This window comes from Otolemur garnettii, unplaced genomic scaffold, assembly GCF_000181295.1.
Source record: "Otolemur garnettii isolate 467f Iridium unplaced genomic scaffold, OtoGar3 scaffold00071, whole genome shotgun sequence".
Taxonomy (NCBI): Eukaryota; Metazoa; Chordata; class Mammalia; order Primates; family Galagidae; genus Otolemur; species Otolemur garnettii.
This window is the reverse complement of record NW_003852466.1, coordinates 610,683-622,222: the sequence shown is the minus strand read 5'-3', so window position 1 is coordinate 622,222 and position 11,540 is coordinate 610,683. Positions and strand designations below refer to the sequence as shown.

Genomic DNA, 11,540 nt, shown 5'->3' with positions numbered 1-11,540 from the left:
AAAAAAAAATAAAATAAAATCTGTCCTTCTGCTTATTTGTGTGGTCTGTGGATTCATTCCTCAAATCTCCAGGACCAAGGACTTGGCAGAGAGAAATTCCAGCTACACTAGGACTTTGCCATCACCTAACCCTACAGCACTCTGCTCCTGACCTTCCACTAGCTCACTCCTTGACCCTAATGCAACAACTCAGAAGTCACCTCAGTGGAGCTCAGAAGAGAAGCTTCCCTGACTCATCACTATGGCATCCTTCTGTTTTGTTTGCTTTTGTTTTCTTCTTTGCACTAAATAGGACCTAAGATCATTTTTTAGCATCTGTTGATTTATTATTTGTTTCTCCATCTGTCCCCTAGGCCATGCAGAAACCTGATCATAGCTCACAGAATCCTGAACTCCTGGGCTCATGCAATTCTCCTACCTCAGCCTCCTAAGTAGCTGGGTCTCTAAGATTGTGCAACCACACCCAGCTTACTTTTAAAGTTTTTTGTAGAGACGGTCTTGCTGTATTGTCCAGGTTGACTCTTGGCCTCAAGTGATCCTCCCATCTCAGCTTCCCAAAGTGCTGGGAATACTGGCATAAGCCACCTTGCAGGGCCTGTTTTCCCATATTAAAATATGAGCCCTGCCAGGCCCAACACGGTGAAACTCTGCCTAAAAAACGTTTATTTTTATTTTTGAGACAGAGCCTCAAGCTATACCCCTGGGTAGAGTGCCGTGGCATCACAGCAACCTCCAACTCCTAGGCTCAAGCGATTCTCCTGCCTGGGCCTCCCAAGTAGCGAGGACTACAGGTGCCTGCCACAACGCCCATATTTTTTGGTTGCAGCCATCATTGTTTCTGGCTGGTCCGGGCTGGATTCGAACCGGCCAGCTCAGGTGTATATGGCTGGCGCCTTAACTGCTTGAGCCAGGGGTGCCAAGCCGAGGTCAGGGTTTGTTATTGTCCTATTCACTCTCAGTCCCCAGCGCCTAGAAACATAGTGTGGAAAGGAAACTCATATTCCAAGAAGCATACCTCTCCAATCTGAGGTTACATCCCTTTTTTATAAAGTTCCAAGACTGTTTTCTGCCCTTGGCTATCACAACGGACCCATGCCAACTGCAGAACTAGGTGCGCTTAAAAATTTTCACAACTGTTGCCAATTTCCCTTCAAAGAGATCACTCAAGAAGACAACTGCCAGGCGACGCCTATGGCTCAAGGGAGTAGGGTGCCAACCCCATATGCCAGAGGTGGTAGGTTCAAACCCAGCCCCCGCCAAAAAAAAGACAGCTGCTCACACCTGTAACCCTAGCACTCCGGGAAGCCGAGATGGAAGGATCCCTTGAGCTCACAAGTTAAGAGTCCAGCCTGAGCACTAGGAAGACCCTCCCTCACCTCCACCCCCAGTCTCTAATAAAAGAGAACAACTTGGCCCAGCGCGGTGGCTCACGCCTGTAATCCTAGCACTCTAGGAGGCTGAGGTGGGTGGATCGCTTGAGCTCACCAGCCTGAGCAAAAGCAAGACCCCCATCTCTACTAACAGTTGGAGGTTGCTGTGAGCTATGAGGCCACGACACTCTACCCAGGGCAACAGCTTGAGACTCTGTCTCAAAATAAATAAATAAACAATTAGCCAGACGTTGTGGCGGGCACCTACACACGTCCCAGCTACTTGAGAAGCTAAGGTATGAGGATCGCTTGAGCCCAAGAGTTGAGGTTGCTGTGAGCTAAGATGATGCCATGGCACCCTACCCCAGGGCGACAAAAGGAGACTTTGTCTCAAAAAAAGAAAAAGAAGACACTTGCTGTTAATCGCCTTCCCTGAACTAGTGACGGAACAGGACAAGAGGAGATGATGGCGCTTGTGCCTACTTTGCAAAAGAGGACACCGAAGTCCAGAGAGACTCCTCAACCTGAGTCACTGCCCACGGGTTGCAACTCACAGGGCCTTAGCCCCCGCCCGCTAGCGAGCGCCATGCGTAAGCCCCGCCTCCGTTCTCGCGAGAGCTGAAAAGCGGAAAATGGCGCCGACGTGAGCGCGAGTCCACAACGCTGAGAGGGTAATCGCCGCTTCAGTCGGAGCCGCCGGAGCCACAGGAACAAGAGACCAGGCCCAGTCGAGGATGGTGAGCGTGGTTCCGGGGGCGCGCGCGGCAGAGCAGTTGGGACTGGTAGGGAGCGGCCCTACAGCGCACACACCCTCCGACCGACCCCGCCCCCACATCCGGGCACCCACCCGCCTCTGGCTGTCACTCGGAGAGCGCCCCACTCCTACTTCCGGGTCCGGCTCTGACTGGGTCACGCCCACGAGGTTCGGGCTCCGCCCCTAAACTTTACTCATCCGGGCCCTCATCACCTCTACTTTAGTCTGCACAGCTCAAGGCCACCCACTGTATCTCTCCCCTCAGTCCGTTTCTGGCCTCTCCACCATCTTAGCCTCACGCTGTACAGAGCCCCGCCTTCCTAGCCGTGATTCCACCTATCCTAGGCCACGGCCTGGTCGTGTATGAGATCCCCCACCTACCATATTGGGGGCGAGGGGATGCTTCTCATTCGTAAGAAGCTCAAATCACCTTTATCTCACCCCGCCCTGTCTTACTCGTGGTTTCTTAGGATGGGCTCTGGGTCATGGTTGTGGGGGGATTCAGGAATGTTGCGCTCACTGGCCCTGGCCGGGTGGGCAGCGTTTTCTGACTGACCCGGGCAGACCCTGAGCCCCGAATGGTTCTCTCTCTCCCATTCTTGCTTACACCAGGAGGAAGAACCCACGGGCCCCAACCCGGACATGCCGGCCACTGCAGAGCCCAGCTCCAGTGAGACGGACAAGGAGGTGTTAACCTTTGCAGCTGCTTCAACCACCTCCTTTTCTATAGTGGAGGAGTCAGGCCCTGACCAGGCAGTTATACCCCCAGTGTGGGAACGTGGAGGGTCTGGAGGGAAACAGCAGGGTGCCTCCCCAGCCCCAGACAACTGTCAGCCTGGTCCTGGACCTAGCCCTGGCCCAACCAGCACAATCTCCGTGACCAGCGAGGACCTGCGGCCTCCCAGACGACGCCCACCATCAGGTGACCTGTGATGGGACCTTCTGGGGGAGTCACAGGCCTTGGAATAATAGGAATGAGGGTTATAGAGTATCTCCAAACTCAGGGCCCATGTAGTGGGATGCCACTCATCATTTACTGAACAAACTATATAGGGCAGGCTGTGGCTCCAGTGATAAGCCCTATCAGTGGATCCAGTCCCTGCCCTGTGGCAGATCAGTGTGTTGGGAGAAGCTGAGAGTAAAGGTCTGTAGGAAACCAGCAAAGTAATTCCAGCATCTTATATATTTCATAAACCAGCACGGTGCTTCCAGTATCATATACATGCTTCTCTGGGGCAGAGCCCCAATGGGGCAGCATTGTTGGGGAAAGGACCAGTGACCCCTATTCTGTGCTTCCCACAGGGAAGCAAATACCTTGCTCCAGCCTAGGCTGCTGCCTCAGTTTTCCCAGCGTTCGTGACCTAGCACAGCATCTGCGAACCCATTGCCCACCCACACAGTCCCTGGAAGGTAGGGCCCAGGACATGTGAGGAGGCAGGTTAGGGTGGGAAGCAGGCAGAACCCCCACACCCCCGCTCCACTCTGTCCTTCATCCATACCAGGCAAACTCTTCCGCTGCTCAGCCCTGAGCTGCACCGAGACCTTTCCCAGCATGCAGGAACTGGTGGCACACGGCAAGCTGCATTACAAGCCCAATCGATACTTCAAGTGAGCCTGACCACCTAGACGTCTAGCCTGCCCCAGCCCCACCCTGTGTGTGGGGTCCTGGACATTCTTCCTTCCCCGGGTGGGGAGAGGAGTCGAGTCTGGAGGTGGGCGTGGCCTTCAGCAAGCCTTGCCATTATGTAGCCAGAAGAGGGACTGGTATCTAGAACAAATTCAAGGACAAGGAACAAGTTCAGAAGGGACGGAGCACACGTGGGTGTGGCTCCACTTAGCCTTGCTTTACCTCTTTACCTCCCGAGTAGAAAATTGGCTACTTAAATTAAAATCGAGACTTCTTCCTTTGTTTACCCAAGGCTCCGACCCGAAAGGGTCTGTAAGAGTTTCGGCCATAGTTTGGGTGTGAGCGGGAGCTCATCGCAGGTGGGGGGGGGGGGGCTGTCATTGGCGATTTGGGCCAATGCTGCTTTCCCACGCTCGATGGGCGGGTCTCCAGGTGGCACTGGATGGTCTCATAGCCTAGGAAGCCCAGCCCAGCCCTTTGCCCACTCGCAGGTGTGAGAACTGTCTCCTGCGCTTCCGCACTCACCGCTCTCTCTTCAAGCACCTGCATGTTTGTGCGGAGCATGCCCAGAGTCCAGCCCCGCCGCCACCCCCAGCCCTGGAAAAGGAGCCATCTGCGCCCGAGCGCCCCCGGGAGTCCGACCCTTCGTCGGCGCCTGGCCTGCAGTACCCGCTGCTCGAGCCCTTCACGACCCCTGCCCCTTCCCCCACCGGGCCCTTCCTGCCCTATTTGAACCCCGCGCCCTTTGGCCTAACCCCTCCACGCCTGCGCCACTTTCTGGCCGCCTCTCCCGGGCCCCCGGCCTCCAGCGCCGCGGTCTGGAAAAAGAGCCAAGGTGAGTGTGGCAGTGGAGCCGCCTGAAGGGGAGGGCTAGCTCGCTTTGACTCAGAACTTGACCTGCCCTTTCACTGCAGGTGCCGGAAGCAGCCCTCGAAGACCCCAGGGCGGTTCCGACGCGCCCTCAGGTGCGTGCAGGTGACCACCAGGGAAGGGTGGAGGGTCTCTCTTTCCTGAACACTGCGGGGTCCAGTGGATGTTGAGGGGGCCAACAGTGCCTACCTCCTTCTTAGGTGGCCAGAAATGGCACCCCCGAAATACAGGATTTTTGCCTTAAGAATTACTGGCACCTGCGCCTTCCTCTGCGCCGGCGTTCTGTGTAAACCTCGCGCCCCTTTCACCTCGGAGCGTGCCTCTTCCTCTGCGGAGGAGATGGGATGGGAATGGGGAGGCAGAAAAGCCAAGTTTATTTTTAGTTCCCTCAAGTACAGGGGAAGAAAGGCCAAGAAGAAACGAATCCAGCCAGGCCTCTGTCCCAACCCCCCAACCTCGGTGCTCCGGAGCTGATAGGGAGGCGGTAAAGGCCTCACTCGCCCTTGCCCACCATTTACCGTCTTTGGTGGATGGGTCTTCTGAATGGGACCTGGAACTGATGGGGTCCCGCCTGCCTGCAGGGCACGCGGCCCCGAGCCGCATCGTGTGGGAGCACACGCGCGGCCGCTACTCGTGCATGCAGTGCGCCTTCTCCACGGCCTCGCGGCCCGCCATGACGCAACACCTGGAGGACCACCGCCCCGGCGTCCCCGCAGCCCGGGCGTCCGGGTCTCCACGCCCTGACGCCCCGGCGGGTAAGGCCGAGGAACGCGTGGGTGAACAGGGCGGGGGTCCAGGGGCGAGGGGCGGCGCGGAAGCTCAGTCGCCCCCCTCCTCTGCTCCACCCAGATCCGACCCCGCTTGCACCCAAGGTGTCGCCGCTGCTGTCAGAGGGGGAGCTTCCAGTTTTCTTGCCACTCTGAACCCCGCTGCGGTGGGAGTGGGCCATGGGAAGTGGGTAGTTTTGTAATTTAGGGGAGGGAAGGGACAATAAAGGAGGCACGATGAGCCACCCTGTGCTGTGTCTGGGTCCCTTGCCCCTTTGATTCGCAGTGGGCCAGCACCCAGCCATCCTGGGGCACTCACACTCTGGAGGGCCACTTGGGAGGTCACTCTCAGGCCTGACTGTGTCCCATCTCCCTTGTGACCTATTTTCCTAAACCAGATGTGATGAGATTTTCCAGTTTTATTTTGAGACGGTCTCACCCTGCTCCTCAGCCTGGAGTGCAGTGGTGCATCATAGCTCACTGCAGCCTGGAATTCCTGAGGTCCAGTGGTACTCCTGCCTCAAACTACAGAGTAGCTGGGACTACAGGTGTGGGACACTATGCCAGGCTAATTTTGGTTGTTACTGTGTTTTTCTGTAAAAATGGAGTCTTGCTATGTTGACCAGGCTTGTCTGAAACTTCTGGCCACAAGTGATCCTCCTGTCTTGGCCTCCCAGAGTGCTATGATTAGAGGTGTGGGCCACTATGCCCAGCCAGTTTTCTTTTATTTAAAAAGTCCCAGGAGTTGGGAGAACAGCTGACAGGTTAGTCCTGAGGAAATGTGGGGGCTGGCCTGGCTGCAGCCCTGTACATCCTGAGGCTGGTGCTGTCTCAGAAAGGAGAGTGTACCCTTTGGCAGGGTGGGGCAGTTTATAAGCAGGATGGGGGCTCAGGCTTCATCCTCATCTCCCTTGCTGTTCTCTTGATCTGTGTCCTCTCCTGCCCCAGATCTGCAAAGGTGAGTGGGTCCTGAGCTCCTTCCCCAACCCTGCTCTAGCAAAGACCCTCCTCTAACCCATTGTGGAAAACCAGACTGGGGTCACTTCAAAATCTGGTGCCAACCTGCTGCCCCAGCTCAGAGCCCAGCCAGTCCCACCTCCTGGGTGTAAAGTCCCTGCTAGGGGGGCGGGGTGAAGTCCTAGGCTTTGGCAGCTTCCCCCTGGGACCCTGGTCTTGCCGCCTCTAGCTGGCTCCCTTTTGTCTAGGTCCTGCCACGCATGGCCTCCTAGCCTAGGCCTTGCCCCCTCTTACCCATTCCCCCAGCCTGAACATCACTAGAAACAGGCTTTCTTACTATCTGCTTCCCCTGCCATTACCCTTCAGTTGCTCCCCACAGCCCTCTAGATGAAGATCCTATTCTCCCAGTAGCCTATAAGGCCCCACCTTGAATCTCCTCATCCCCTCCCAGGGTCACACTCGTCTCCTTCCTCATCTTTCCTGTGTGCAAAGAACACTTATACCTCCTTGGTCCCACCCGACCTCATCTCACTCCTTACCTTTTCCCCTCTTCCATCTTCTGAATGTACTTTGAAGTTTTTGTCTATCACCTTTTCATTATGGTACCTGAATCCAAGACCCCAGCCATCCTGTAGACAGAGTCCCCAGCCCCACTCATCCTACTTGGAATCCTGGCCCCCAAGTATGTCCACTTGGAGCCATCTGTCGCTGTCCATCCACTGCCCTGCTGAGCGGACCCCTGCTGGGAGCCACCACCACAAGAGACAGTGGGGTATGACACGCCCCCTGGCGGTGGTGCCCGGAGCCTGTGCCGGAAGCGCACGGAATTGGACCTTCAAATGTGTGTGTTCTGGCCTAGGGGTGTCCACACTGAGAGGCCGCCCTACCTGGACAGTCATTGCCATCATTCCGTACTTTAGTTTATCTTGATTGAGGCGCCTACTGATAAGCTCTTGGCTAGCAAACGTTTGTTCTTACTTTTGGGGACCCAGCCCTCATGCTCCCGGTTCCTCTCCAAACAGCTAACTGTGCACCATCCCAGGAGCTGGGCACAGTTTCTGTAGATGAGAAAACCCTGGCAGCAGGCCTGTAGGACTCTGTTCCCACACACCCAAGGCTCCTAAGTTGCCCTTCAAGATCTAGTTCTAGTTCCAGCTCCAGATCCTCCAGGGACAGAGCTGTCCTGTTTGGAGAGGAACCCACATCTGGAAACTAGATGCACTGGCACAAAGGCTGCAGAATCCTGATACTGTGCTCCTAAAACAGCGTAAAAATAAATGAGGGAGTCATTTCCCACTGTGCAGTGTTCGGGCTAGGCAGTGTGGTCTGCTGACTGGCTGGATTTCAGGTGGAACCACAGGGGTGTAGAAATTGTATTCTTGTGCTGAGTCATTTCCTGGGGCGGGGTGGAGGGGGGCACACGACTAGCTGAGTTAGTTCCTTGGTGTGGGTGGGTCAACCAATCCACTGGAATGTAAGGCCTGGAAGATATCTCAAAAACTAGCCTTAGGTTTCACAAAGAATGATATTAATAATGAGAGCAATGAAAAAAGCTAAGAATCTTTATGACCATGGCTGTGTGACTCTTGAGTCCTGAGCAATTACAGAAAAGCAAGCTAGGAAACAACAGCTAAGGTTAGATACATTTCTTTGTTTTGATATATACATTTCTTAACGATGCCTATACCTTTGCATTAGCTGGGACTACAGGCACCCGCCACAATGCCCGGCTATTTTGTTGTTGTTGTTGCAGCAGTTTCCCTAGGGCCAGGTTCAAACCTGCCACCCTCTGTATATGGGGCAGGTGCCCTACTCACTGAGCCACAGGCGCTGCCCAATTTTTTTTTTTTTTTTGGAGACAGAGTAGAGAGCTCTGGCGTCACAGCACATAGCAGTCTCAAAGTCTTGGCCTCAAGTGATTCTCTTGCCTCAGCCTCCCAAATAGCTGGGACTACAGGTGCCCACCACAACACCCAGCTATTTTTTTATTGCAGTTGTCGTTGCTTTTAAGATGGCCTGGGCTGGGTTCTAACCCAACAGCCTCAATGTATGTGGCTGGCACCCTACCCACTGAACTACAGGTGCTGCCAATATATACATTTCTTTCTCTTTTTTTTTTTTTTTGGCCAGGGCTGGGTTTAAACCCACCATCTCTGACATATGGAGCCAGCATCCTACCCTTTTGAGCCACAGGCGCCGCCCTCTTTTTTTTTTTTTTAGAGATAGAGTCTGACATTAATATATACATTTTTTATTGTTGTTAGAAACAGTCTCACTTTGTCACCCTCAGTAGAGTGCTGTGACATCAGAACTCATAGCAACCTCCAGCTCTTGGGCTTAGGCGATTCTCTTGCCTCAGCCTCCCAAGTAGCTGGGACTACTACAGGCACCCACCACAACGCTCGGCTATTTTTTTTGTTGCACTTTGGCTGGGCCAGGTTCAAATGCGCCACCCTTGGTATATGAGGCTGGCGCTCTACTCACTGAGCCACATTTCTTACAGATGCCTATACTTTTGCAGAGTTCAGGCCGCTACCACAGTTCCCACCTTGTGGCCCTTTATTAACTTTATAAAGGGTGAGTTATTTTTCTTTCTCTCTCTCTCCTTTCAGATAAGAGTCTCACTCTGTCGCCTTGGGTAGAGTGCCCTGGTGACAGCCTAGCTCACAGCAACCTCGAACTCTTGGGCTCAAGTGATACTCCTGCCTCAGCCTCCCAAGTAACTGGGACTACAGGCACTGGCTATGACACCTGGCTAATTTTTTTTTTAAAGTAGAGATGGGATCTCACTTTTGCTTAGGTTGGTCTTGAAACCTGAGCTCAAATAATTCAGAGTGCTGGGATTATAGGCATGAGCCATCACCCCCAGCCTAGAAAGGATGATTTCGGCTGGGCACCTGTGGCTCAAGTGGCTAAGGCGCCAGCCACGTACACTCAAGATGGCGGGTTCGAATCCAGCCTGGGCCCGCCAAACAACAATGACGTCTGCAACCAAAAAATAGCCAGGCATTGTGGCGGACGCCTGTGGTCCCAGCTACTTGGGAGGCTGAGGCAGGAGACTTGTTTGAGCCCAAGAGTTGGAGGTTGCTGTGAGCTGAGATGCCACAGCACTCTAACTCTACCCAGGGGGACAGCTTGAGGCTCCTGTCTCAAAAAAAAAAAAAAAAAAAAAGGATCATTTTAAGTTCCACCTATTTCCAGAGGACTGAGCCCTGAGGTCAGGGTTCACCCTTATTTGGCTGGGCCTCTATACCCTTGGATGGCCTTCACCCCTTCTTGGTCTGTCTCTGGTTCCTTCCTTCCTTCTCCACCTTCAACTTCAGAGAAGCTGAGGTGTCCTCAGACCCACTCCCTCCCACAGGGACAAAGCATCTACCCACCCCCCAATCTGCCATCTCAGTTAAGCCCTCTGTCGTGTGCACCAGCCTGGTCCCCCCATGACCTGTGAGACATCTGCCCCCATTACAGGTTAAGCCCGGCACAGAGCTGGAGTCAGATTGTGAGGAACTGTTGTAATGAGGAAGGGAGATGAGGCAACCAGGGCAGGCAGCCTCACCCATCACACTGGGCCCCACATCCCAGATTCCACAGCCTCCCTGGGAGCCGCCCACATCCCAGAGCTGACCATACCCCTTCTCCACTGAGATCTCCCCCTCCTGTGCTGCTGGCTTTCCAGCCTAGGCTGATCTCCTGATATCACCAGTGCCTGGAACAGAGCCTTCAGTGGAGTCTACAGGTCAGGACACAAAAGTGGAGCTGGGGGTTGGAATGGGGAGAAAAGCATTAAGAAACTGGTGACCATGTTGGGAGTGTGCTAACGCCTGTGCGTGCTCGGGGGCAGAGGCAGGCAGGACAGAAGCTAAAGGGGGACAGAAGTACCTGGCAGGATCTAGAGACAGGCTGAAGCCATCCCTGCCTCCCTTCCTTCCTCCTTTGCCTTCTCCACACCTCTCCCCAGCAGCCCCCACTCTGTAAGCTGGCCTGAGGAGCAGAAGCCACAGTCACTTCCTCAAGGCTGCAGCCCCAGCTCCTGTCCTAGTCACCCTGTGGCCCATCACTTGCCCATAGCCATGGTGAGTCCGGGAAGAGTCCTGTGCTGCCTGTGGGAAGCAAGGGCATAGCAGGTGGATTGGAGGACTTGTTGCAGGAGTGACATGGGCAGAAGGGGGCTAGGGAACGAGCTGAGGCAGGAAACTGCCAGGGCACAACTCTACAACAGTTCTTATTCTTGGGGGGTCTGGGCTGGGGCTGTGATTGCAAGCTGGACAGGTAAGACTGCGCTGAGACCACTGTCCTCTGCCCACGTCAGCACAAACAGCAACCTGGGACTGTGCAGCTAGGGGCTTTCTGTGGGGTGACCCACTTCCCACTCCCTGCCAGTCACCCAAGTCGTGACCTGCTAACCCTGACTTGTCTGGTTCTGTGGTCATCTGCAAGCACCTCCCACAGCCCCCATCCAGGAACTGCCCTCTGGATGAGGGAAGAAAGGCACAGATTGGGTACAAAAGCGACAAGTTTCTGTCCTTTCCTTCCGCCCCCACCTCCTTGACCCAGGCGGGAGTCTATAGGTCAGAGGCGGCTGGCCTATGCATCTGCCTGCATCTGAGACCGATACTGCAGGGCCAGTGTGAAGGTACCTGGGATGTTCTAGGTGTACCAGAAGTCATGCCTGTATCTGCCAATGCACAGACTTTGGGACCTGCCAGCTGGTCCCTATGAGCACTGTCAACTGAGTGTCCCTGAGCAGCATCCCACATGTCAGTGACAATGTGAGAGAGACCCCTGTGCCATCTGCCTCCAGATCTCTCTGCAAACATTTTTGTGTCTGTGACGTTCAGGTTGAGCGTGTGGCTGTTTTGGGCCCCTGTATATTCTTTATTTCAGCAAATATTTACTAAGCACCTGCTATGCATTAGGTACTGGGAGGACAGTGATGAAAGAGCCAGGTCTGTGCCCTGTAGGGGCTGAAGGACTTTGAGGAATGGGTGCAGAGACAAAAACACAAAAGAAACCCAGTCAAGGCTAGATGTGGTTGGTGGCTCACGCCTATAACCTTGGGAGGCTGAAGAAGAAAGATTGCTTGAGGCCAAGAGTTTGAGGATGCAGTGGGATGATGCCACTGTACTCCAGCCTGGGCAACAGAGCAAGACTCTTTTTAAAAAAAAAAAAATCACCGGCTCGGCGCCTATAGCTCA

At 54.5% G+C, this 11,540-nt stretch overlaps 2 protein-coding genes across 2 annotated transcripts in view; both read left to right on the top strand.

The window, feature by feature from the left end:
- The first annotated feature begins 1,986 nt into the window (after positions 1-1,986).
- Positions 1,987-5,637, top strand: ZNF414 (zinc finger protein 414). Its single transcript, XM_003793662.1, has 8 exons — positions 1,987-2,107; positions 2,737-3,046; positions 3,427-3,534; positions 3,627-3,732; positions 4,243-4,586; positions 4,666-4,716; positions 5,203-5,376; positions 5,471-5,637. Exons 1-8 carry the CDS (start codon positions 2,105-2,107, stop codon positions 5,542-5,544), a joined length of 1,170 nt encoding a protein of 389 aa, XP_003793710.1. The 5' UTR covers positions 1,987-2,104; the 3' UTR covers positions 5,545-5,637.
- A 4,737-nt stretch (positions 5,638-10,374) lies between these two features.
- Positions 10,375-11,540, top strand: part of PRAM1 (PML-RARA regulated adaptor molecule 1) — an 8,105-nt gene continuing 6,939 nt past the window's right edge. Inside the window, exon 1 of the mRNA XM_012807559.2 lies at positions 10,375-10,418. Within this exon, the coding sequence (XP_012663013.1) occupies positions 10,416-10,418 (3 nt within the window). The 5' untranslated portion in view covers positions 10,375-10,415. The remainder of the gene's footprint in view (positions 10,419-11,540) is intronic.

What these genes read in the sequence shown, in the direction of transcription:
- ZNF414 (XM_003793662.1), top strand. An exon ending in AAGCCCAATCGATACTTCAA is followed by an intron (nt 3,733 to 4,242) that starts GTGAGCCTGACC and finishes GCCCACTCGCAG; the next exon opens with GTGTGAGAACTGTCTCCTGC. An exon ending in GGTCTGGAAAAAGAGCCAAG is followed by an intron (nt 4,587 to 4,665) that starts GTGAGTGTGGCA and finishes CTTTCACTGCAG; the next exon opens with GTGCCGGAAGCAGCCCTCGA.